The sequence below is a fragment of the Choloepus didactylus genome, chromosome 19 (genome assembly GCF_015220235.1).
Source record: "Choloepus didactylus isolate mChoDid1 chromosome 19, mChoDid1.pri, whole genome shotgun sequence".
NCBI lineage: Eukaryota > Metazoa > Chordata > Mammalia > Pilosa > Megalonychidae > Choloepus > Choloepus didactylus.
The window spans coordinates 59,804,543-59,829,295 of NC_051325.1; the positions used below are offsets into that span (position 1 = coordinate 59,804,543).

At 41.7% G+C, this 24,753-nt stretch overlaps 1 protein-coding gene across 2 annotated transcripts; it reads left to right on the plus strand.

The window, feature by feature from the left end:
* Nucleotides 1-9,223: 9,223 nt before the first annotated feature.
* SPO11 (SPO11 initiator of meiotic double stranded breaks) lies at nucleotides 9,224-23,031 on the plus strand. 2 transcript variants are annotated; one of them, XM_037812070.1, is made up of 13 exons: nucleotides 9,224-9,354; nucleotides 11,598-11,711; nucleotides 12,974-13,062; nucleotides 13,547-13,613; nucleotides 13,840-13,948; nucleotides 14,228-14,314; nucleotides 15,005-15,041; nucleotides 15,380-15,489; nucleotides 18,440-18,539; nucleotides 18,842-18,879; nucleotides 19,935-20,011; nucleotides 22,289-22,400; nucleotides 22,912-23,031. In XM_037812070.1, exons 1-13 carry the CDS (start codon nucleotides 9,224-9,226, stop codon nucleotides 23,029-23,031), a joined length of 1,191 nt encoding a protein of 396 aa, XP_037667998.1. The 2 variants fall into 2 exon arrangements, with proteins under 2 accessions (XP_037667998.1, XP_037667999.1); XM_037812071.1 differs by lacking the exon at nucleotides 11,598-11,711.
* The last annotated feature ends 1,722 nt before the right edge of the window (nucleotides 23,032-24,753 follow it).

Here is a 24,753-nt window from a genome sequence, read left to right on the forward strand (position 1 = left end):
CTGTTCCCGCTTCTGCTGCTAACAGCACCTCCACAACCCTTTAGGGACTACCCCTCCCCTTTTCTCAGTCCAGGGGGCATGACCTTGCCTTCATGAATGGTTCTGGAAAGGTCACATGACCTGACTTGGGCTGATGCAAGAGGTTCCCAGACTTTTTAGGGGGACTATTGAAGAAAAGCTGGGCTCTTTCTGCTTGAATTGCTAAGATGGCAGGATGTAAACTCAGAGCTGCTGATCACCATCTTGGCCACCTCATGGGGAGAACCTGCCTGAGAATGAAGGCAACACAGAGGGAAGCAAAATGGAGGGAAGGAAAAGCACAGGTTTCAGAAAATAATATTTTTGAGCTCCTGGATCCAGCTAAGCCTGAAGTCCTTGGATTTACGGGGGGGTTAAGTGGTTTGTGTCAGTTCCCTGTCACCTGTAGTCGACAAAGTCTGCTCTGCTTCACATACACACACCTGTAAACAGACACAAGGAAATGTGGTGTGGTGTTTGAGTGAAAATTGGATGGCATGGGAAGGGGAAAAGGCAGAGTACATGAGGAAAGAGAGAGAAGGTCCGCGAGTTGAGTGCTGAAGGTGGCTTCCTTTCTCACTCAGCACAAAAGCAAAAGTCCTCACCATGGCCCCCAAGGCCCTGCCTGATCTGGCTCCTTGCCTCTCGGGCCTCATTTCCTCTTTTCTCTCCAGCGGCCTCAGTTCTAGCCACATGACCTCTGTACCCATCTCCTATGCAGTGTAACAAATGACCACAAATGTAGAGGCTTAAACCAACATCCATCTAGTAGCTCACAATTCTGCAGGTCAGACGTCCAGCAGGTTGAGCTGGGTCCTCTGCTCAGGGTCTTATGACACTGAAATCAAAGGGTCAACTAGCTGTGCTCCCATCTGGAGCCAGGGATCCTCCTCCAAGCTCATTCTTGTTGTTGACATGGTTAGTCCCTTGTGGTTGTAGGACTGAAGTCCCCGTTTCCTTGCTTGCTGTCAGCTGGGGGCAGCTCTGGCTCCTAGAGACCACCACATTCCCTCTCGTGGCCCCTCTGTCTTCAGCCAGTGATGTGTGTTGAACTTTCACCAGCTGGGACTCTCTCGGGCTTCTCCTGCTGCTACTGGCTGGAGAAAACTCTTTGCTTTTAAGGCGCTTACATTAGATTAGGCCCGCCTGATAATCTCCATAGCTTGAGGTCAACTGACTTGGGACTTTAATTCCATCTGCAGAGTCCTTTCATGGCAGGATCTAGATTAGAGGCAAAGGACGGAATCTTGGGGGCCACCTTCAGAATTCTGCCAAGCCCGGCCTCCTTATTGTTCCTCAAACATCCCAATCATGCTGCACCCTCACGGTGTTTGTACTTGCTGTTCCCTCTGCCTAGAATGCCCTTCCCTCAGGTAACCACATGGCTCACTCCCTCACTTCATCCTTTGCACAAATGTCACCTCCTCAGAGAAGCCTTCCCTGACTACCCAGCATCAGCATCACTCCCAACAATCTCCAGCCCCTTTACCCAGCTTTATTTTTCCACATAGAGCATAGGCAACATTACATATCTATTTGTTTGCATATATCTTGTCCATCTCCCTCCAGGGGACTGTAACTCTGAGGACAGGGACACAGCCTGACACAGAGTGGGTGCCCAATAAATACTTACAGAATGGAAAAGTGGGTGTGGTCTTTGCTCATGTCTGGTGTAAAGCTACGGCTGACAGTGTGGGCTCCTGGCACTGGAGTCAAACTGCCTGGGTTCGTATCTTACCCTGACCCTGGCCAGCCCCTTTTCTTCTCAAAGCCCATTTCCTCATCTGCACAGTGGGATAAACCCACCTCAAAGGGTGTCTGTAAGTGCCAAATAGATCATTCAGGTAAAGTGCCTGGCACCCAAATCAAAACCATAATGTGACACCATTTCACACCATCAGATTGGAGAAGAATGAAAAAGCTGACGCTCTCAAAGGTTGGCAAGGAGGGATGCTGGGAAGTTCTTCCACTGGGAGTGCAAACTGGTTCAACCACTTTAGAGATTCATTTGGGAAAATCTAGAGGAGATGGAGATGAGCATAAACTGTGTTCCAGCTGTTGCAATCCTGGGTAGAGAACCTAGAGAAAACCCTGCACCTGTGCATGTGCCTGGGGGCCGAGCACCTTCATCACAACATTCTTCACAACTGCAAAGCAACTGTTTACATATCTACCGATGTACGTAAGTGTCTTATCAATGAGATTTTATAACACATATTCACAGGTGCTACGAGCAATAATACAGCTTCAGTTGATTGCCTGACAGACACACATAACCTCGCTTCATCTTTACCCCCATTTACAGGTAAGAAAATGGAGGCTCTGAGAAGTGTAAATTGCTTACCCAAAACCACATAGTTGCAAAGTGGCCAAGTTCTAAAAGGCACCAAGGACTGGGGATGAGGGGGAGGAGGAGGAGGGAGAGCAGGCCGAGGAAGCAGAATGGCAGGTAGACCAAGCAGTGACAGCACATCTCAAAGGGTGCTCTCCTCTGCACAGAGCTAAACATGGAGTCACCAAATGACCCATGAAGTCCACTCCCGGGTATACACCCAAGAAAAGGAAAGCACATGTCCACACAACTTGTACACAAATGTTCACAGCAGTATTCAAAATAGCCAAAAAGTGGAGACAACCCAAATGTCTGTCAACTGACCACCCTCCTGTCATGCAAAACCATCCAGCAATGTCGCCTTCCCCTCCTGATCTTTAAGCTCTCCAAGCGCGTTTGCTCCCCAGGGCCTCTGCATGTACTGCTCCCTCCTCATGTGCTGCTCCCTCTCCGTGTGCTGCTCCCTCGGTGTGTGCTGCTCCTTCGGCATGAGCCGCTCCCTTTCCGGGTGCTGCTCCCTCTGCCCAGAGCTCTCTCCCTTCAAATCTTCCTGCGGCCGCTGTACCTTCGTGTTCAACTCAAAGCCCCCCCCCCCCAACGGCTTTTTTTGCCCACTTTCTCTAACATTTCCTGATGAGTCACAGGTTATCCTGTCACCCGGATTTATTTCCTCTGGAAGGCATCATTGTTGAATTCACCTCTTGTCCTAGTTTGCTAATGCTGCAGAATGCAAAACACCAGAGATAGACTGGCTTTTATAAAAAGGGGGTTTATTTGGCTATACAGTTACAGTCTTAAGGCCATAAAGTGTCCAAGGTAACACATCAGTAATCAAGTACCTTCACTGGAGGATGGCAAATGGTGTCCGGAAAACCTCTATTAGCTGGGAAGGCACGTGGTTGGCGTCTGCTCCAAAGTTCTGGTTTCAAAATGGCTTTCTCCCGGGACATTCCTCTCTAGCAAGCTTGCTCCTCTTCCAACCGTCACTCCCAGCTGCACTCTCTTCCCTCTCTTTGAGTCAGCTCATTTATATGGCTCCACTGATCAAGGCCCACCCTGAATGGGTGGGGTCACGCCTCCATGGGAGTATCCCACCAGAGTCACCACCCACAGCTGGGTGGGGCACATTCCAAGCAAATCTAACCAGCACCAAAACGTCTGTCCCACAAGACCACAAAGATAATGGCATTTGGGGGACACAATACATTCAAACCGGCACACCTCTTGTATTTATTTGTGGGGTTTTCTCCTTTATAATCTGTCTTCCCCGCCAGAACATCAGCTGTGAGTGGGCAGGCACCTGTGACCTGGCTCCCTGTTGAATCCCCGGTGCCAAGAAGATGCCAGTGCTCGGTAACCACCCGCTGGACGGCCCGGGGTCTGCGAGGACGCAGACCGGAAGCCCCCCGGGGAGTGACGTGCGCGGCCACCGCGGCGATGCCCAGGGGAGGGAGGCGCCGTCGGAGTCCCAGCCTGCTGGCTTTGGGCACCGAACATGCCTTCTAGTCTTTTGCAAAAGAGTCTCTTTCTATCAAAACCAGTTGCCAAGAAGTCTTAAAAAATGGAAACAAACAATAAAAGCAGCAGCAGGGGAGAAGATGGGAATTATTTTCAAATTTTCAAAGTCTCCTTAAATCAAAGCAAGTCCCTGTTTAGTGTCGACTGATATTCAAATAAAGCTGAGACGACTCTGGTGCAGGGTTGGAAAACAGTTGGGGTGGGGTGGGGGGGCTCAAGGTCACAGCATCAGCAATTACGCCAAAGGGGTGGGGGTGAGGGGGTGAACTGGGAGCCCCGTCATGGGGGTGAGGAAGAAAGAAAGAAAAAGCAGAGAGGAGCAGTCGAGAGGAGCAGGGCTCGCAGCAAAATGCCACCCAGTGATGGGGAGCACAAGCAGGTGGAGGAACCTCACCCTGCTTTCCCAGGTGGGCTCAGTGCAATGGAGGGAAACTTGCTCTCAACTTCTCGGCCGATGGCCGGGTCCGGGCTGGTCCGTCTTCAGTGAAGAGCAAGGCGAGCACCGCAGCCTGCAGGGGGCTGGCTGAGCCACTTCCATCCCCAGGCCCAGGCCAGCTCCCACCTTCCCAACCTGGAGGGCCCAAGCCTAGAAGTCCTGGCAGGTTATATTTTGAAATATTTTTTACAAAAAAAAAAAAAAAAACCAAACCTGAATCAGTCAAGCCTCTAAATCTAAACTACAATCACAGGAAATATCGAAACAGAAAAAAACATGTTCAGTGACCCCACAGGGATGCAATCTACAAACCCTTAATTGACTGAAACTCTCTGGGACAAATGGCCCCGTGGCTACTTCAACAAATACACTCCCAGGAAAGAAAAGAGGAGGAGGGGGAGACTCTGGATGGACTCGTTTGCACCCTGATGCTAACAAACTATCCACAAAGTTCTCAAAACGGTTGGGGACATTTGAACAGTGTCTAAATAGCTGACAATATTAAAGAATGGTTGTTAATAGCTTTGGTGTGATAATGGGATTATGGCTATTTTTTTAAGAGTCTTGTAGTTTAAAGATTATCTTAGTTTCCTGGGGCTGCCACAACAAAGTACAGCAAACTGGGTGGTTTAAAACAATGGAAATTTGTTCCCCCACAGCCCTGGAGGCCAAAAGTCCAATGGCCAATGGCAATGGCGGGGGTGGGTGGGGTGCGGGGGCTCCCTCTGAGGGCTCTAGTCAGGGGTCCTTCCTGGCCTCCTCCTGGCTTCTGGTGGGGTCGGAAACACTCTGGCCTCTGCGTCTGCGTCTGCCGGCCGTGGGGCTCTCCTCGTGGGTCTCTGCATCCCTGTCTCCCCTTGGAAGGACGCCAGTCACGTCGGAGCCAGGCCTGCCCTACTCCAGCACAACCTCATCCCAACCAAGTACACCTGCAATGGCCCCATTTCCAAAAAAGGTCCCATTCGACCAGGAGTTAGGCCTGCAGCAGACCTTTTGGGAGACACAACTCAACCCACAACAGAGATACACATTGAAATATTTATGGATGAAATAATATGACACCTGGCATTTGCTTCAAGACACCCTGGTGAAAGGGGAGAGATGGGAGGGAGGCTTTAGAAGAAATGAGCTGACAGTCGCGGAAGCTGGCAGTGGGGACGTGGCAGTGCATTATCCTACCCTCTTTCTCTAAAAACCAAGATCCCCAAATGGCCTCCTCGGTTGGAGGAACTGCAGGCTTGCAATTGTTTGGGGGGCTTTCTTAAAATGAAATTTAACTTTTTTTAATTGATCTGCTTTTCATCATGCATCCTGTTATATAATAATTGGCAATGAAAAATGGGGAATTTAATTTGTCGATACTTATTAAATCACCTTGACTTTGAGGCAGTATCATACAGCGGCTGAGCGCAGAGGGCCTGTCCCTCTCAGGGGTTGGCCACTTTCTTCTCCATGAAACTGGGAAGAGAGTTTCACTTCTCAGAGCCTCAACTCTTCCCCTGCAAAATGGGAAGGGGACTAGATGAGATTTTATGTGTGGGGGTGCTTGGTCCCCTATGTGACTGTCAGCAAATGGTAGTTACTCTTATTCTCAGAGGCAGCCATATCAGAAAATATGTAGAGTCGGGTCTTTATTTATGTAAAAAAAAAAATGCTTATTTGGGTACGTGTAGGGAGATGACTGGGATGAAACACAAGTAGGTAACAGATAACCCCAGGGAGAGCGAGTCACTTGTTGGTTTGTTCATTCACTCATTCCACAAATGTTTGTTGAATACCTGCTGTGTGCCAGCCACAGGGCCAGGTATAGGGAACTGGGGGGCACAGGAAGGCCACCGCCCTGCTCTCCTGGGCGTACGTACAGTGTAGAGACACAGGAAGGTCAAGACGGGGGAAGGGGGTGGGTCCAGACTTAGGGCACGTAGTCCGCTGAGGCTCCCCTGAGGAGGGTGATGATGTTCAGAGCTCTGAGGATCCAGCAGAGTTAGCTGCGTTGGATTTCTTTTTTGGGGGGGCAATAGGGGTGGGAGGAATGAGGAGGTGTTGGAGCAGAATAGGGGGAGAAAAAGGACAAAGCATTCCAAGCTGCTAAGGGAAGGGAAGGTGCAAAGGCCCTGGGGGCGGGCAGGGATGATTCCAGGACAGGACGGCAGAGCAAAGAGCAGCACCAGGGATGGTGGAGCAGTGAGAGTTTCTTTCCCTTTTCCTTAATACACCCTTGAATTATTTGAATATTTTAAGAAATGCATCAATCAAACCTGTAATTTTTTTTAAGTTTATAAAAGGCAAAAAAAAAATGTTTTATAATCACCCCCCCCCCCCAAGAAGTAAAGAAACTATTATGGCATTTTCCCTACTCAGTTTCTCTCAAGACTCTATATTTGAAAATTCACTCACATTTGCTAAAGAAACTGCCTTGTCTCTCACCTGTCTGGTTTGCTCAGAGGAACTCCCCAGCCCTCCCGCCCTCATTCCCTTTTCTGGTGTGTTAGGGCCGGAAGCAATAATTATACCTCATGTCCACGAGGCTTTTTCGAACTTGCATGGAGGTTCTGGACCTCAAATTTCTGGGCATCAGGTTGGATTCTGAGGAAAGACTCAACAGTGGGGTGTGGGGTAAAGCTTTTCATTTCCCCGAGTGAAGCCGGAGGGCAGCTTTGGGACGTTGTGCCAAGCTCAACTAGCGGGGGGTGCGGGGGGTGGGGGGAGGGGGAGAACTCAGTAGTGGGAGTCATTTGCCAGTTGCACGTGCCATCTGTTGCTAGGGGCAGAATATGTTTTTCTCGTTCTGTCTCACAGCATGGGGCGGGAACACCAGACTTTGATGTGGAGGTGGTGCAAACTGCTGCAGGGGGCGGGCAAGTTACCTGAGTGGAGACAGGCTACCTGGAGGCCCCAAGGCAGAGCTGCAGCTGCGGGAAGGACGTGCTAACACCTCCTGCTTTTGTCTGCGCAGTGGGAGCCCCAGCAAGGCCTTTCAAGTCAGCACCTTCGGTTCCTCCCTGCAGGAATGCCAGGTTTATTATGGGTTTGCTCACCTCTCAGTTTTGATCCTCTCGCTGTGCCCCCACCAATCCCAACACCTTCCATTTCATTTCAGATCTCCTGAGCCCGCTGGTTTCTAGCCCTAAGGGACACAGAAGAGTCTGTCCTCACCAGAGCATGATTTATTCATTTTTTGAAGACTGCCCTTTATTTCAAAGAGACCGAGAAAGGGCACACAGAAGTGCTTCTAGTCCCAGGGCTCTTGTCTCTCTTCAAGGGCCTTCTATTTGTTTGTTCCTCATTGCTGGTGAGAAATAGAACCCAAATGCTGCAATGCTCTCTGAGAGCTGAGGAAACTGAGGCCCCCAGGGACTCCCAGATAGCAGGCCAATCCCACTACCAAAGAAGCCCCACAGAATTTTGACACACTCCTAATCAGAACCCCACATGATCCCATATCCTAGAGCTTAAGAGCATGAATTTGGAGTCACGGTTTGCCCCCCCCAGTTCTGCCACTTGCACAAATTGCTCAACCTCTCCAAGCCTCAGTTTCTTCACCCGTGAAATGGGGATAATCATTTTTACCCCTAGGGTTGTTGATTCATGTTTGGTGCCCTTCTCATCATGTCAACTTAATGACCTACATGTTTATCTGTTTATCCTCAATCCTCCCTCCCTTTTGACTGTGTTCACCAAGGGTGAGGTGTCTGCCTGCCCTGCTCATGCCTTGTGTCCTCAAAAATCACCAGATGCCTAGTACGGGGTAGGGGGCATAAATATTTGAATTGATGCACATTAAGGTCCTGGGCCCAGAGCTTGGCACAGGGAAAGCACAATCACGGTAGCCGTGATGGGAAACAAGCTTTTGTTTTCAAAAGTACCAAATAACCAGGAACTGAGGGAACAAAAGAATTCTACAGAGGGGGCTGATAGCCAGGCAGCTCCTACAGGGAAAAGCCCCTGGGCCCCCACCTGTCCCTGGCCAGGTACCCTCAGGACATGGACCTTGCTCCTGAGTCTCTCCCTACGTTCTCTCTCAAGGACATCGCCCCTCAGAATAAGAACCCTTGAGCTTCAGATTTCCTATGCTTTACTCTAGAAGGCTTGGAGAGAGTGGGGAGGAAGGCACGGTTCATGGTATCTGCAAGAGGAAGATGCAGGACAGTGTTACAGCTGCTAGATAAAATACAGGCAGCCCAGTTAAATGCGGATTTCAGATAAAAGGTTTCTAGGGACATACTTATACTAAAACAGTATTCCTCGTTTATCTGAAATTCACATTTAACTGGGTATCCTTATTTTAATTCGCTAAATCTGGCAGCCCCACTGAGTGGTCGAGCTAGGATTTTAACCCAGGTTTGCCTGACCAGTGTGGACCTCACTTTCTCCTTTCCTGCAAAATCGGGAAGACAATATTAGGAACTTCCTGGGGTTGTTATGAGAATTAGAAAAGAAAGGGTGTGTGAAATGGACTCAACTACTATATAATAAGGACAGGAATCCTGTTTCCCGTGATCACAGCTGAACCCAGTGCCTAGAACCGTCGTTTCTCCCTAATTATTTGGTATAATGAAATATCGCTGGGGCAACTTTCCCTAAACAGCAACAACAAAAATGTAAAAATAAAATAACACCTTAAGCATGCTACGAAAAGGTCTCGGCTCAGCCCCGCCTGTCCCTACTGCTCACCAGATCAGTCGCTCAGGGAAAAACCCATCACTTTGTCTCCCAAGTGGGACCTCACCCGCCCACGCAGGCGCACACTCCACATTCCCTGAGGAGGTTACTATGCGCATGCGTCCATCCAGCCCCCGCCTCCCAGGGGTGAAGTGTGCGCATGCGTGGGCTGCCATCCCGCCAGGAAGCGTGCACTAGGGGCGTGAGGGAGGCGGATAAGTGCAGGTTCTTGTAGCCATTCGTCGCCGTGAGCCCTCATGGCCTTTGCATGCATGGGACCTGAGGCCTCATTTTTCGAGGCCTTGGACCAGCACAGGGCTTCCCTGCTGGCCGCCCTGAGGAGAGGCGGCGGGGAGTCCCCTGGCGGGGGCACCCACCTTCCCTCTAGGTACAAGAGGAGTTGGAGAGCGAGGGCCGGGGTTGCTTGAAGGGAGAGCTCCGTCAAGTGGAGAAGTGTCGGGGTGCCGCTTCCTGACTTTAAGCAGTTTTCCCATCCTCAGGCGGCGCACAGCCTCCTTCGCTCGTTAGGCCACAGGAGGGGTTCCTCAGGGGTCAGCCCTGAACCCCGAGAAAGGACCTTGCAAAGAAAACTTAGCGCTCTGCTGCCATCTCGCTGAGTTTAAACCTTAACTTTGAACTCGAAAAGCCTGATGACAGCGCCTCTGGTATCTTCTAGAATGTTCCCCTTCTAGAACGTTCCAGGAACGCTGTGCGGCTTCCAGGTTTCCTAAGATGATCCTCACTGGCCAGGGAGTTAGGGGCACAGTTTGGCTCTTTGCTTAAAAAAAAAAAAAAATGTTTTTTTTTAAATAAAATTTTAACTTAAAGAGATTTCAAGGTTTTTTTTTTTTTTTTTTTTTAAGAGAAAGGGAGGAAAAATTAATGTTGAATGGTGAAGACCAACGGTTTTCTCAAAGTGAAAAGATCTTCAGCATAAACATTTTAAGTAATTTTTAAGAAGGCAGTGGTTTTCTTGTGTGGATAGAAGTGGAAAGAATGTACCTATTTTCCAATTACAGAGAAATCTCTACCTACCCAAGTTGGAATGAACTACAGAAAATATGTTTATATTAACATTTTTACTTAAAATGCTTTGTTTTGCTCCCTTGATATGCTTTTCTGGCTTATCAGTGAACCTTTTCATCGCTGAACAAATTAATTTCAAACCAGCTACCAATTCAAACAAAATAAAACTCACAAACAAATGAGTAAACCAAAAGTAAACGTAAACCAAGTGTCTCATATTGTAGAATACAGGGAACCTGGAGATAGACAGCAACTAGTGAAGGGGGAACGATGATCTATTAAGAGCAGATAAGATATTGAGGGTAATCTTAATGACATGGGAATGCTCAGGAATGACTATGGTTCCCTAATTTTCTTGGGGTATGGTAGGCGCAGATTGGAAGCAATGTAGCTATTGTAGGATATCTGTTTTTCTTATTCCTTTGTTTTGTTTGAAATGTTTTTTTTTAATTTTTTAATAAGGTTTTGTTTTTTTTTAATTCACAAGCAAAAACGTTTTTAAGGAAAGAATTTAGTTTGAAGAAGAATAGGAGAGGAGGGGAAGGAAGGACTGAGGAGTTTCTTGTTTACATTTCAGGTGTAAAGTAACACCTTTGTATTTGAAGATTGCTTAATATTATCCTGCAACTCTTTTTTTTCAAACTAGAAAAAAACTGAGATTATTTGGGTCTGTTTTTAACCTCTCGATATTAGAAAATATTAAAGGTTTTTAAATTCGTTTTCTGATACATGCTTTTTCAGTGAAATCTCTGGAGTTTCTATGGAAAATTAGAACTCTGCATTTAACCCATTTTCTATATGCAATTTGATTTCTCTGCCTAGATAATATGCTAATGGTTTTATAACAACATTTTTTGAAGCATCATGATGGCTTGTGAAATTAAAAGTCAACTGACAATAAAACTGGGCTCCGGTGAGGGAAAGATAAACTTAAAAAATAAGAAAGGCAAAAGTAAAATAAATGAAATAATTTTAAATAACTGGGCTTAGTCTTAATATTTTGCTGTAAGGTGGCATAATAGTTGCCAACTCAACCATTTGGTACAGAACTCATTATTTTCATGGTAATGATTAATTTTCTTATAACTAAATTCAAAAGGGCTGATTTAAGGCATGAGATCACTTAGGGTATTGTGGTACATAAGAAGTGTTTCTTTTGAAATATGTTTATGCTGCATTTTGTGGAAAGAAATTCTAAGCCAATATTACATCATTTTAATAAATGACATTTTAAACTAAAACACTTAGTAGCATTTCCAGCTAGTAACATTAAAGTTCAGCTAGACGAAAGGAGGATAATACAAAGAGAAGATGAAAACGAATTTATAAAGTATAATGTCTAGTCACTAATCTAAAAGGGAAATTTGACTTCAATTATAATTATTTGAGAATTAAGTAAAATTAAAAGCAAATAAGCTTCCTTTATAAGTAACCACTATAAATATAATTGTATTAATGCAGTAGTGATGTCACAATATAGTGGCATGGCTTTTAAAAAATGATGAAACAGAAGGTTACTCTTATAGTATTGATCTGAGGATATATTACAATATTGTAAAGACCTAGTTTATAATTAATTGAATTACAGTGTGTTCATTTTTTCAGTTCTGAAGTTCTTGCATCTATAGAAAATATTATCCAAGACATAATCACAAGCTTGGCAAGAAACGAAGCACCTGCATTCACAATAGAGAACAGATCAAGCTGGGAAAATATAAAGTGGGCATTTTGCGTTTTTATTTTTACATGCAGTATCTGTGTCATTATTTGAATTTATTTGAAGCACAGTTCTAATCAGATTTTATTCTTTTTATTGCCTTTGCCCTACCAAAGAGGGTTAAGGAAGTTTACAACATACATACCATACATGAAGTTTATGTAAACTAGAAGTAGGTGTGGAAGACAAGGCAAAGGAAAAACAATGCTGGGGACATAAGATGGAGCACCAGAAGAGGTTAGATTTTAAAAAGCATATGGAGAAGTCTGATAGTCTTGCTAGAAACAGACCCTAAACTTGGACCTAAGCTTTCTAGCACTCCAAGGGAGTAAATATGATCAGTGGAATGCTCATCTACAAGCTACTGCAAAAGCAAGCCACTTGCTTGGGGGAATTAAAACTAAGCCATCAGAGCAAAATAAATGTATCCTGAACATAGCCCATTTCAAATGCTCTTTCTCCTGGCAGATCTTCTCCCTCTGTCTAAGTCATGTATTCAAGAAGGGTAAAATCAGCCAACAGCTTTGTCAAAGTCCTCGAATCTAGTTATAGAGTTGTTTTGTTTTGTTTTTTCCAGATTCTTGGCTTGTAGAATCTTCTAGACTAATGAAAAACAGTACAAGAATGGTTTTCATACACTGTAAGAGTGACAAAAACAGAATAGAACAATTTGGAGGCTCCTTAGTCACTGCATATTATTTTACAATCAGTAAAATTAATATAAACTGTACACTTCTCAATCATATTTTGCAAATTGGGTTTCATCCTGTCTCAAAGCCACTGGACTCCTGGCATCTTTGCTTGGTACATTCTGCCACCTCTAGGACGTACTTGGAAGTTCAGTTTTGCAACCTAATATAAATTATTTTATTTGGTGTAACTTTGTAGGTAAATGGGAACTACCATTTAATTTCCACTATTAAAACAAGCAAAAAGCTAATGAAATGTGAAATATTTGAAAACGTTTCACATACACTAAAAATGTCTTTCCAGGACAGAAACTTACGTATATTTATATCACAAGAAAAAGTATTTAATTGAATTATCTTAACAGTTTATTTTAGTGCTTCTAATTGTCACAAACATAATTATAACCTGGAATTATCTAAGTTCACAAATGAGGCCATACCAAAGTTCCAGTGCTTACATGGAGAGGAAATGTGGAATTTAAATGATGTGCGGAAGAGGACATTAAGTGTGTATCATTTGTTGTTAGAAGTTAATTCTTTTTCATTTTTTTCCCTTGTTTTAAACATAATGATAGGTTTGAAGATTCTGTGGGTCTTCAGATGGTATCTCATTGTACCACAAGAAAAATCAAAAGTGATTCACCAAAATCGGTTCAAAAATTTGGTAAACTAATTTCTCTTAGCTTTTAGTGATAAAGAATAAATAAATAAATTTGAATGCCTCTGAGCTTTTAGTTGTTCTTAATTAAATAATTTTAATTGTTCTTTAGTAGACCTTTTTTTGTCTTTGAAATAAATTTCTAGGATCTTGTGTTGTCAACAACCAGGGAAGTAGGTTACTAGGCCATAATAAATGTATTTTCCAAGGTACATGGGTTGGTGGAAAATTGTCTTTTCCATTTTGCTGTCCATGGAACAATTGATTTTATCTGATTCTTCAAGCAATTATTTATTATCCTGTACTTAACCCTTCTATTTGGGGAAGATAAAAATGTTATTAGAGGTAACTGGGAACAGTAAAAATCCTTGTTTTTAAAATAGTAATATTTTTCTATGTTAAAATGAATACCATCATAGTTCCTGTTAGCAGTTTCTTTTTTAATTAGAAAAAGAAGTGATGAGTAACCTCCTTGTTGCATCTTTTCCAGCTCTAATTCTTAAAATATTGTCCATGATTTATAAATTAGTACAGAACAACACTTATGCAACCAAAAGGTAAATATACTGTTCTAATAAATTACTCTTTAAAATGCAATGTGAGATTTAGTTGGGCTAACTTTTATTATACACTTTGAAGAGTTGCATAAGACTATAGACTCCAAATAAAACTTACTTTCTTTGCATGTTGTTTTTCATCTAGTTAAAGCTTTCTTCAAATAACATTCCATTACTTATCAAAGAGATATCATTAATTAAAAATATACTTTTAAAATCCCCATAGAGACATATATTATACTGACAGCCAACTCTTCGGTAACCAGACCATTGTGGACAATATAATCAATGACATTTCTTGTATGTTAAAAGTGCCAAGGAGGAGTCTACATATAGTAAGTAGAAGTTACCAAAATTTTGTATAAAAGTGATAATTCAAATATAAATGTAGTATGTGCCTTTTTTGGATATTATTTAATACTATGTTATTTTCACTTCAATTTTAAATAATCTATTCTCAATATATTCCCTTGGATGAATAAAACAAAGATAAATTACCAAATATTCTTAATTCCCAAATCCCCTGACATACTTTCTCATTTTTTTCTTAAATTCCAATCTGAGCCAAAATATATTAGTGAAAAAGTTTTCAAATATGTCTATTTTTTTTTCAGTTATCTATGTCAAAAGGTTTAATAGCAGGCAACTTAAACTATATTGAAGAAGACGGCACAAAAGTGAATTGTACCTGCAGGGCCACGGTCAGCATCATAAGGGTTTCACATGTTGCTTCAACTGCCTTTCAGATCCTTCGTTTTTGAAATGTATTTTATTTTCTGCTTTGTTATGTAGTTTAGAGTTTTAGATTTTAAAATAAAACTGAAGGATGAAGAGGTATGTGCTTTAGCGGGCTGTATGTCACATAGTTTCAAGTATGCCGATTGTCACATTCTTTTAAAAAAACCTACTGTTATTTTCGTGTAGAGTGTGGCTTGGTCGTTTTAGCATGCTTATTTCTGTAACCTTCATACAATTTCCTGGTTCTCGAATTAATGCACTGAATATTAAACAGTTTGCCAGACTGGTACGTAAAGAACCACAGTGCTAAACTAGCACAGCACTCTGGAAGTGGCCACATTACCAGTTTGGAAAGGCGGTCGATGACGCCCGTGAGATCCCGCATAAGGAACTCTTGCTCTCCTTTGTTCCCTCAGTTTCTGTTTTTTAAACCACATATCTCTGAGGCTTCCACAAAATTCTCACCTGCTGGGAAGTAGTTTGGGTCGTGTGTCTGTTTTCTTATTCCGACTGTTTTTTACTGAGGAATAAACCTCTGATGACTGATAACAGTCGATGAAAACTGAAAATATAGAATTTCTGCAATAAGTTATAAAATGTGGTTATAGCTTGCTTTCTATTTAAAATAAAAACTGTCTTGTTTGTTAATTTAGGCTGTTGCTGTGCCATCTAATATTCAAGGAATTAGGAGTATCCTTTGAGTGAGAGAACAATTTAAACTTTTAGAATGTTTGTTCACTCGTTCCTTTGATAAACCAAGCCTTCGTTTTGTGTAACAAACAAGTTAGACCCCACTGCCGTCAGGAGGAACGTGCCGCAGTCCCTACGCTTAGCAGCTCACTGTCCAGAAGGAAAGACAGATAACGAATGTATGAAGATACCTGTTGCGTATATTTAGAAGTAACAATGAAAGTGCTGTATCTATGGCTGCCTTTCAGTGGATGCTGTATGGCATTGTTATTTCGTTGATGGTTAAATTTAAATTGTGTTTCCTTCAGGTCACTTGTGGTTCAGCCTTAACTTCACAGATTTAATTTCAGATGCGAAATTTCTATTAATTGTAGAAAAAGATGCGACATTTCAGCGACTCCTAGATGATGACTTTTGCAAAAAAATGCCTCCATGCATCATGGTCACGGTACATTATCTATGTTTACTACAATTCCAAGACTAACCTGTATGGCTTTGGTGATTAGTAAGAGGGGTTTGTACCATTATCTTTACAGCTTGGACAACATTCTATTGTCAATAAGATGTATCCCTTTGGGGACTTAGAATTAAGAATTTCCAAGATGTTTATTTAAAGATTCTCAAATCTGGCTAAAATCCAGGCTATGCCTGATTCTTAAATACCCCAAAAGTGATTTTCTAATGCCAGGGCGAGCTCACACAGCCCTCACCCTGCTCCCACAGGGACCCCTTGTTTCAACTCATGCAGGGTAACTCTGGGCCTTGGCCACTTGTGTAAACAAGAGCCACTCTTTGTTCTTCCTCACACAGTTTTGTGTACTGGTAATTCCATTAATTCAGTCTAATTTTTCTTTTTAACATCAATGTGCAAAGAATAGCAAAGGACACAGAGCATACATTCATTATAGTCCCCGTGGTTGAGGTAACACATGGGAACCACAAGCGTCAGTTAGCAAAGGGTGTGACGCTTCCTGCTGCAGCAGTGACGTGGGAGTTGTGTAAAGCTGGAGTGATGGATGAAATCTGGAGCAGGAAAGAAAAAAGTGGGAATGAATAAGGGAAGCTTGGCATTTGGACAGGTTGGAGGACTGACTACAGGGTGACAGAATGAATCAGGTTCCCCGCCCTATGTCCCAGTCACCTTCAGTTTTTATAGAGCTGTATGAAAACCTAGTTCTTTGAAAGAAAAAAAAAATTTTTTAAGTTTTTTAGAATCTACTTAAAATTCTTCCAGCTTATCGGATTAACAGTAAGTGTGATGTTCGTGGGTGCAGTGGGAAGCTCTGCCCTGGAGAGAGGCTAGGTGGTAGGCAGCATAAGGGGTGGGGGCCAGATCCTAGAAGGCCTGGCCTGTCCCGAGGAGGTGTCTGACAGACGTTTTGAATTGGTGAAGAAGGAAGTGTCTGGGAGAGGAAAGGGGATTAAGGCCTGGAACAAAGAGCACCCCCAGGATAATACAGAAGGACTTGGTGGCAACAGGATCTACAGAATCAGTCTAAATTACCCTGAGGGATAGAACCTTGACCCAGTATCACCACTGATAACTGTAGGACAAATGGCAGGAAGGTTTAGCTCTTCAGGGAAGAAAGATTTGGAGTGTTGTTTTCAATGTATGAGTTTGAGGTGATAGTAGGAAATTCTAGTGGAATCTGCCTAGTTTGAAGTTAAGAAACAGCAGTTGAGATGGAAAATGCAGACCGCGACCTCATAAATTATTTAATAGAGGCAAGAGTTGAACCCTGAGATGGACAATCTTTCTGTGGGCAGCCCAGCACCCTTCCCCTCTGACATCTCGGTGGAGGGACAAGCTTGCCAGGCTGTCCTGAAGCCTAGACACTAAAGACAAACAAATCTGCAGTGGCCTGGGTCAGCCCTTTGTCCTGAATCCCATCCAGTACTACTGCTTTGGAGACACACATGAAACATGGCTATCTGTCCATTGGGGTTGGAAAGATGAGATAACTGTGGTTTTAAAAAACATGAATTTCAAGAGGGAAAAGGCACACATAATCCTATTATTCTGCCTTGCCTTTCTTCTTGCATGCTACCTTCTAGTCCTTGCTTGGACGCATGTACACATTGACCCACAGTGGCACCATTGCGGGGTCCATCGATAATTGTTGTGATTACTGCTGTGAAACACACACCGGAAGTCAACCCGATGGTGGCTGTGTCTGAGGAAGGGAGCTGGGAATTGAGGGCCAGGCTGTGGGGGAGTCGTTTTCCACCAGATGCCCGTTGGTGCCATTCCGCTCCTCTACCGTGCCCATGTGTGATCTTCACCCAAAGGAAAAAACAAAACACACTGCTCTCTGCTAAGTGCTGATGCTGCACCAGTGACACTGCCAAGCACCAGGCATAACACGAGTTTGCATTTATTGTTGTTTGTCACCCATGGACGTGTCCTGACCAGTTAGGTACTGTCGTCATCCCCATTGTAATACTAGGGAACCGGGATGTGGGAAGGTGTCTGGGCACCATCTTATGGCTGGTTAAAAGCAGGGTTTGGATCCTCATTGCTGTAGTGCATGAGCCCCATTTCATCGAGAAAGCCACAGCCTAAACGGGTCAGATGAGCTCAGTATCACACCACTAGTGACTGGCAGAAAGAGAGATTTCGACTCAGAGCTATCTGATCCAAAGTCATTCTTACTAAGTTTCCTCTGCTGCCTTAATCTGCTCTACATTTCATTTGGTTTCCTGCTTTTCTCCCTTAACACTATTGTAGTGCGCTTTGAATTACTTTTCTATATAATTATTGTTTTAATGACTCCATAACATTATTGGATTATTGAACCAGGTATTTTTCTAAGCACTTTATGATGATTAAATAATTTGATTCCTACAATAACCTCAGGAGGGGCCATGTTGTCTGCATTTTACCGATGAGGAAAGCAAATCACAGAGAGTTTTCGTGACTCATTCAGACTCGTGCTGCTAAGTGGCAGTGCCAGGCTGCGAGCCCGGGCTGTGTGGCTGCCAGCGGGTGAATGCCCCGCTGTGCTGGGCCGCTGCTCCTGCTCCTGGTGTTAGCTATTTTGGTTATTTATAGAATTTGTTGGTAATATTGTGGTTATTTACAATAGTTGTAAGTAATATTGTAGTGAGCATCATCAACTATACAGGGTTTTTTATTATTTGTTTTCGGTATCCGCTGAAATACCTCCTTAGATCGTTTCCTAGGAATGGGATAATTGAAGAAAAGGTATGGAAGTCTGTGGTTTCTTATGTTCCATTGTATCTATTGCACATTTCTTCATAGTCAAAACCCCCCTTTCACCACCTGAGATCAAGGAGGGGTGATCTAAATTTTAAATTATTAACACAATAAGGGGGTACTTCTGTCCATTTCATTCTACTGGAATTTCAATCTTGTGTAATTTCAATCTTGCTTTTAGGGAAAGGGAGTACCTGATCTGAACACAAGACTTCTAGTCAAGAAGCTATGGGATACATTTCACATTCCTATCTTCACTCTTGTAGATGCTGATCCACATGGTAATTTATCATTGGACTATTTGAAAGAACAGTATAAATCATATTTATAGATGTGGTTTTTTCTGTTCTCAAAACACTTTTAATAGAACATTTTAAAAGTCTATGATTACCAGATAAAATTAAGGACCGTAATCATTTGAGGGAACTGTTTTTTTTTTTTTTTCCTATCATAGACTTAGAATCATACATTTTCATTCATAATATGCAGAAATAAAAGTTGCAGATGTTTAGATGTTGAGTGCAAATTATCAAACCTGTAATCTACAAGAAGACTACTCTTAAAGTTAGCTTTCTTTTAACAGGCATAGAAATCATGTGCATCTATAAGTATGGATCTATGGTAAGTATTGCAAGATATTTTTCCTTATTCCACTATTTAGATATTTTATATTCACCAGTGCTATTTCTGCATTCTCTTTACTTACCACCCCCCAGTAACCTGAGAGCCCACAAAGTGTGTCAGGGAAGATGGTATCCTACTCTGGGACCAATCTGTTTCAATGACTGGGACTCCAACTTCTGCATGACCAAGGCAACCTCGATGGCAGAGCAGGATTAGCTGTGGGCAAGAGGCGTGCCAGTCTTCCATTTTCCCTGCCTGCTGAAGTAACTGTCGGCCCCAGGGTGACAGCAACATTGTTTGACCGCCAGACATACTCTGAGTATTATAAATAGCCTTGAATTCTCCTTTGCAGATGCCCTTTTCTCCACTATGAGGAGAAATGACCACACCATCAAATTTCCTCACAAGAGTCTGCAATTAACATACATCAGGGATTCTTAAGGCGTGGTCCCCAAAAACGGCAGCATCTGCGTGTTCTGAGAGCTTGTTAGAAATGCAAATCTGAGTCCTCATCCAGACCTACTGAATCAGAATCTCCAGGGGCGGGCAGGGCCTTCCACGCGATTCCGAGACAAGCTAGAGTTTGGGAACTACCCATATACCCCTAAAGGGTCCCTGAGGTATATATGTTTATGGCAGATGGAAAGGATGGTAGAGTAAGGTGTTAAAATATGGCGGTGCAAGTAGGTTCATTTATAGTTTTGCTTTATAGAAAATTAATATAGAAATACTAAAGAGCAATTTTAAAACCTTCACTGAAAGTCCAGTTAGCAAATCTCCTGAGGATTTTCTTGCTTCTGTGGACTCTGGGAGTATGAAGTTAGCTTTGGTACTTGTCCTTCCCTAATAAAAAATTGAGATGCCAAAAAGGTATGCTACTGATGCAAAAGATGTCAGTAATAGGGACAACTGTGTGTGAGAGGGGGTGTATGAGAATTCTGTACTTTCTGCATGATTGTTCTATAAACATACAACTACTCTAATTTTAAAAACTATTATAGTTCTCTGCAATTTGGCCAAATCTGATATACCTTTTGCTTTTTTTATTTCAGTCTATGTCTTTCGAAGCTCATAATCTCACAGTTCCAGCTATTAGATGGCTTGGTCTCCTCCCTTCTGATATTAAAAGGTTAGAAGGTTTAGCAGAACTAGGATATTTAAAATGATAATTCATTATAGTATGCCACAGTAAACCTAAAAAGTCACTACAAGGGATGCTCTAAATGTTGTTTATTTATGTCTGCTATGATTCAATTATGTAATTTTGAATTATAATCATCAATGTTTCTGTCTCAGTTACTAAAATACTTAACAAATGAAGTCAGATAATTGAACTTTCAGCTAATGTTTTTGTTTCGCTTTTTATGGTTAAAACTTTTTATAATTTTTTTTTATAATTACAGATTATAATACATTGAATCAAATCAAACATGATCATTGACAACATCATTTGCCATTTGCCATTATATGTTCTATGGAAGGTACAGCAGATCATCCTGCATATGAATCAAATTTTTCATAGATTTAAAATTTTAATTTCATAAAAGTATCTCATTTTAAGAGTACTTAAAGTTTGGGAAATTCAAGTTTGGCAAATTAAATATATAGGTTAATTATAGACAAAAAGTCTCATTAAATAACAAGATAAAAATCATTAGAGAGGAACACCCTTTGTGCTTTGTCAGTACCTTTCTAAATTATTTTCTGTGCCTGGCTAAAACTTGTTCACAAAAATAAGTTCATACTCTAATATTATTTTGTAACCTGCTTTTTTTCACACAACACACCACACACAACACAGTGGTCACTTGTCTGTATCAGTAAATACATTTGTCTTCCATGTCTTCATTTTAATAACTTCTGTTACTGAGTTCCAATGCTACATGTACCAGAGTTTATTCAGCCAGTCCCTTCTATTCAAGAATTTAGGTGGTTTCCAAATCTTCTGATAGATAGTGCTTTAATGGACCCTCTTGTAACTAAATCTTTGCCTGCATCTTCAACTAGTCCCTCAGGCTGAATTCCCAGAAGAATTGCTGGGTCAAAGGGTATGCACATTTTTGAGGCTTTGGAGAGGTAACTATTTTCTTTCCCACTGGAGAGTAAGAGCCCACCTTTTCCTCAATACGTAGGGCATTTTTTAAACCTTTTTTTCATCTTTGCTAATGTGATATTTAAAAAGTCTACCCTATTGTTTTCATTGGCTAATGAGAATGAACTTTAAAATGTTTATTGGATTTCTTTAAACAGTGAGCAATCCTTGGAAATAGGTCCTTGTTTCCTAAATATGGAATATGAAAAACTTTGAGGTGATTGGCCTCTTCTAACAAAATGAGGCCACAGGAGAAAACATTCACTTTTAGCTTTTTGGATATTTACACTCTAATGAATCACAGTTTTTTTCAATTTAGTGTATGTGTCATAGTGAAAAAAAAAAAAAAAAAAGACCCTTGGGGGCAATCTATTTGTATGAAGACCATTTCTAAAGTACATTCAGAAGAAATGATCCAGTGATTATTAAGGTGAAGGGCTTGGAGAAACTCTAGTTGCTCCTCATAAACTCCATCAGTGCCCCAAAAGCTGCTCCAAATAAATATACTATCAAAGTAAAGTCAGTGTAATAGCTCCACAAACGTGGTTTCAACAGAAATCCTAGGCTTCCCTTTCAATCACACTTGTCGTTCCTATCAGGAGCTGCCACTGGCAAATGGTTCTAATTATGGGGACATTGAAGAAGACTGTTTGAAACTGGAGCTGTCCTGGGAAATCCGGCCATAAATCCTGGACCTCTCATGTTCTATTTTAAAACAGCTACCCAGAGAAAATGACACGTTTTTTTTCTTCAAATTTAAACTAGATATCTATGTGTGCATGTGCATAAGTGAAGTATGATAGGCTAATTTCCATGGCCCAGAATTCTCAATGAATTACAAAAAAAGCAAGTACTCAGTGGAACCTAAAATCCCTCAGTGAATCTGAGCCACGGCCCTGCATATTGAAGCCCACTGCTCCAGAAAGTTCTGGCTCTGGGAGGCAGCCCGCCTCCATCATTAAGCTGGCCTGGTGTTGATACACATGGTGTTCGTGCTATAGACATTTGTTTTTATGACTAATGTCTGTCTTCTCATCATCAGCCCATGACTGTGAGATGAAGGAAAACAAAAACTTGAGAGTAGAGCCTTATTTACTTATGAACACAGACTTCCTCTATGAACTTGAAAATTCGTTGGTCTAGGGCATGCCAGATCCCCCAAATTCTGGATTTAAGAGATGGATCTCTACTAATTTTCTTATCTGTTATTTCTGAGTTTCTTGAAACAGTACAGTAAATACAAGTGAAATATAAGTCAGCTTTAAGTTATAGGGACACTGTTTTTACTGATTTTTTCCATCTATTATTTTCCAGGTTAAATGTACCGAGAGAGTCTTTAATTCCACTAACAAAACGGGATGAAATGAAACTTGACAGTATTCTGAAGAGACCTTATGTTACCTGCCAGCCACTTTGGAGAAAAGAAGTATGTTTCTTTTTTAAATTGAAATGTTATATGTTTAAGTGCCTTTTGCTTTAGTAGTGGCTATTCATACGGCATTTTGAAAATATCCTCCTGGAAATTTTATATAACCAACAATGAATGTTGGGGCTAACTAGTTGAAATGTGAAATCATATGCATGCTAATAGCAGAATGGAGATGCGCTCTCTCTCTCTTTCTCTCTCTCTTGTCCTTGTCAGAGTTGTATACTCACTGAATATAGCTGGATCATAGTTTGGGGATAGCACAGGAAGAGGAAGAAATTATTTTAGGGGGCCCAGACCATTCCTCTTATTTGTAAAGGCCTCCATATTGGGTACCATCACTTCTGATATTTTTAGCTGTAGCAGCTCTAGAATATTCTAGCTGACCCTAAAGGCTATTGCTCATGATTTTGGAAAATGAAATAATGTAAGACTAGACTTACTAGTTTGTTGAATTGACAGAATGGCAGCAAGAAGCTCTGGAATGACTATATTTTACTTTACTCAACAGATGGAAATAATGGCAGACTCTAAAATGAAAGCAGAAATTCAAGCTTTGACTTTCATATCATCCGATTATCTTTCCAGAGTGTATTTACCTAACAAAATAAAATTTGGAGGATGGATATAAAAATATATTGGGAGAACCTGTGATTTCCAGAGGCTTTCCTATAGTTTTGTTTTAGATCATAAATAATGTTATAGAAGGAACATATTCTTACTTGTGTCAAGGTAAAATAAAATAATTTTCTGTTAATTATTTTTTGTCTCAAAACAATGCATTAGAAGGCTTTATTTTATTTTTCTCTGTTCAGACTGATTTCTATCCTATGATTTAAGTAAATTATAAAAGAATACATGTTATTTTAACTTTTAAAACTTATTTGAAAAATCAATTTTTATACACAAATTCAAAGTCTGCAAAAATACTTTACCGTCTACAATATAAATAATGTTCAGGTATGAAATAACTCATTAGTAGCATAATAATAATAATAATCTAAATTTAAGATGTTGCAGAGGTATTATCCTGTCAAGTGTTTCTGCTTAATTCCATTTTCCTGTGCTTTCATAGTGCATGGGCCATGCCCCGACCATTCATCTGTGAAATTAGTAAACGTTATTATGAATATGTGTCTGGGCTGATGAAGTATTCAGTGTTTTGTTTTATACTGTTTTTAAACATACTTTTTATCGATAATATTCATTTAAAGTTTTTTTCTCCAGGATTTCAAATTCAAGTCACCTAAATTCTGCTCTAGTCTAGATTTATAGAATAAAGAATTTCTTCAATTTTAAGATTTATAGATGCCTCAAATTTTAATGAGGTGCTTTTCAACAGTAAAGATGTAATCTTTGCCCCCATAATCTTTTCCCAGAGATGAATTTTATGATTTTATTCTGTAGTTTTAGTAAACCTTTAACTGCACTGAAAGTTTCTCGTAATTGTAAGCAAAAATACGTATTTATAGAAGTACAAAAATATGGTGTTAGTTATTTTATAAAGTTAAACCGTTTCTATGAACTTTCATAAGCCAATCACTGTTCACACTTATCTTATTTAATTCTCCCAAGAACCCTGTGAGGTTAGTAATAACATCCGTGGTTTACAGGTGAGAACACTAAGGCTGTTGCTTACCCCAAAGCCACATAGCAGGAACATGGCAGAATGGGGACAATGCTACCTGACTCAAGAGCAAGAGCAGTTAATGTGGGGCCCAGTGCAAAATGTAAATGTGGGGGTCCCTCATTCAAAAGTTATGAATTTCAAGATGATAGAAGAGAATTAAACCAAGTCCAGGGATCTTTTTAGCATGTGGCCCTGTGTGACTGCATAGGTTGCCCACCCACGAAGCTGGCTCCGTTTGAGAGGTTGTAGTAAGGATTAAAGAAGGTGGAGTAATAGTAATAGAAAACACCTAGATTGCACTTAGTATGTGCAAGGCATTTTCTAGGTGCTTTACAAGTATTAACTCATTTCATTGTCACAGAAACCGGATGGCTGGGTGCATTGATTATCACCCCCATTTTACAGATGAGAAAACAGAGGTACAGAGAGGTTCAGTTCTTTTCCTAAGGTCACATAACTAGTGAGTGATGGAACCAGGGCTTGAACCCTAGAGTCTGGCTTTTAACCACTACACTGGTACGTATAAAGTGCTTGTGTGTGACCTGGCACATACCCTGCTGGGGAAAGTCTACTATTTCTGTTGTTGGCTAGGTGTCAAATCAAGGTCTCCCTGATGCAAGCCTGTGCTGTTAACAAGTTTGTTACATTCCCTGGCCCCATCAGAATCCAAGGTTTCGTTTTGAGAACATACAGGTATGCTGTTAGCTTAGCTTACTTGTGAGA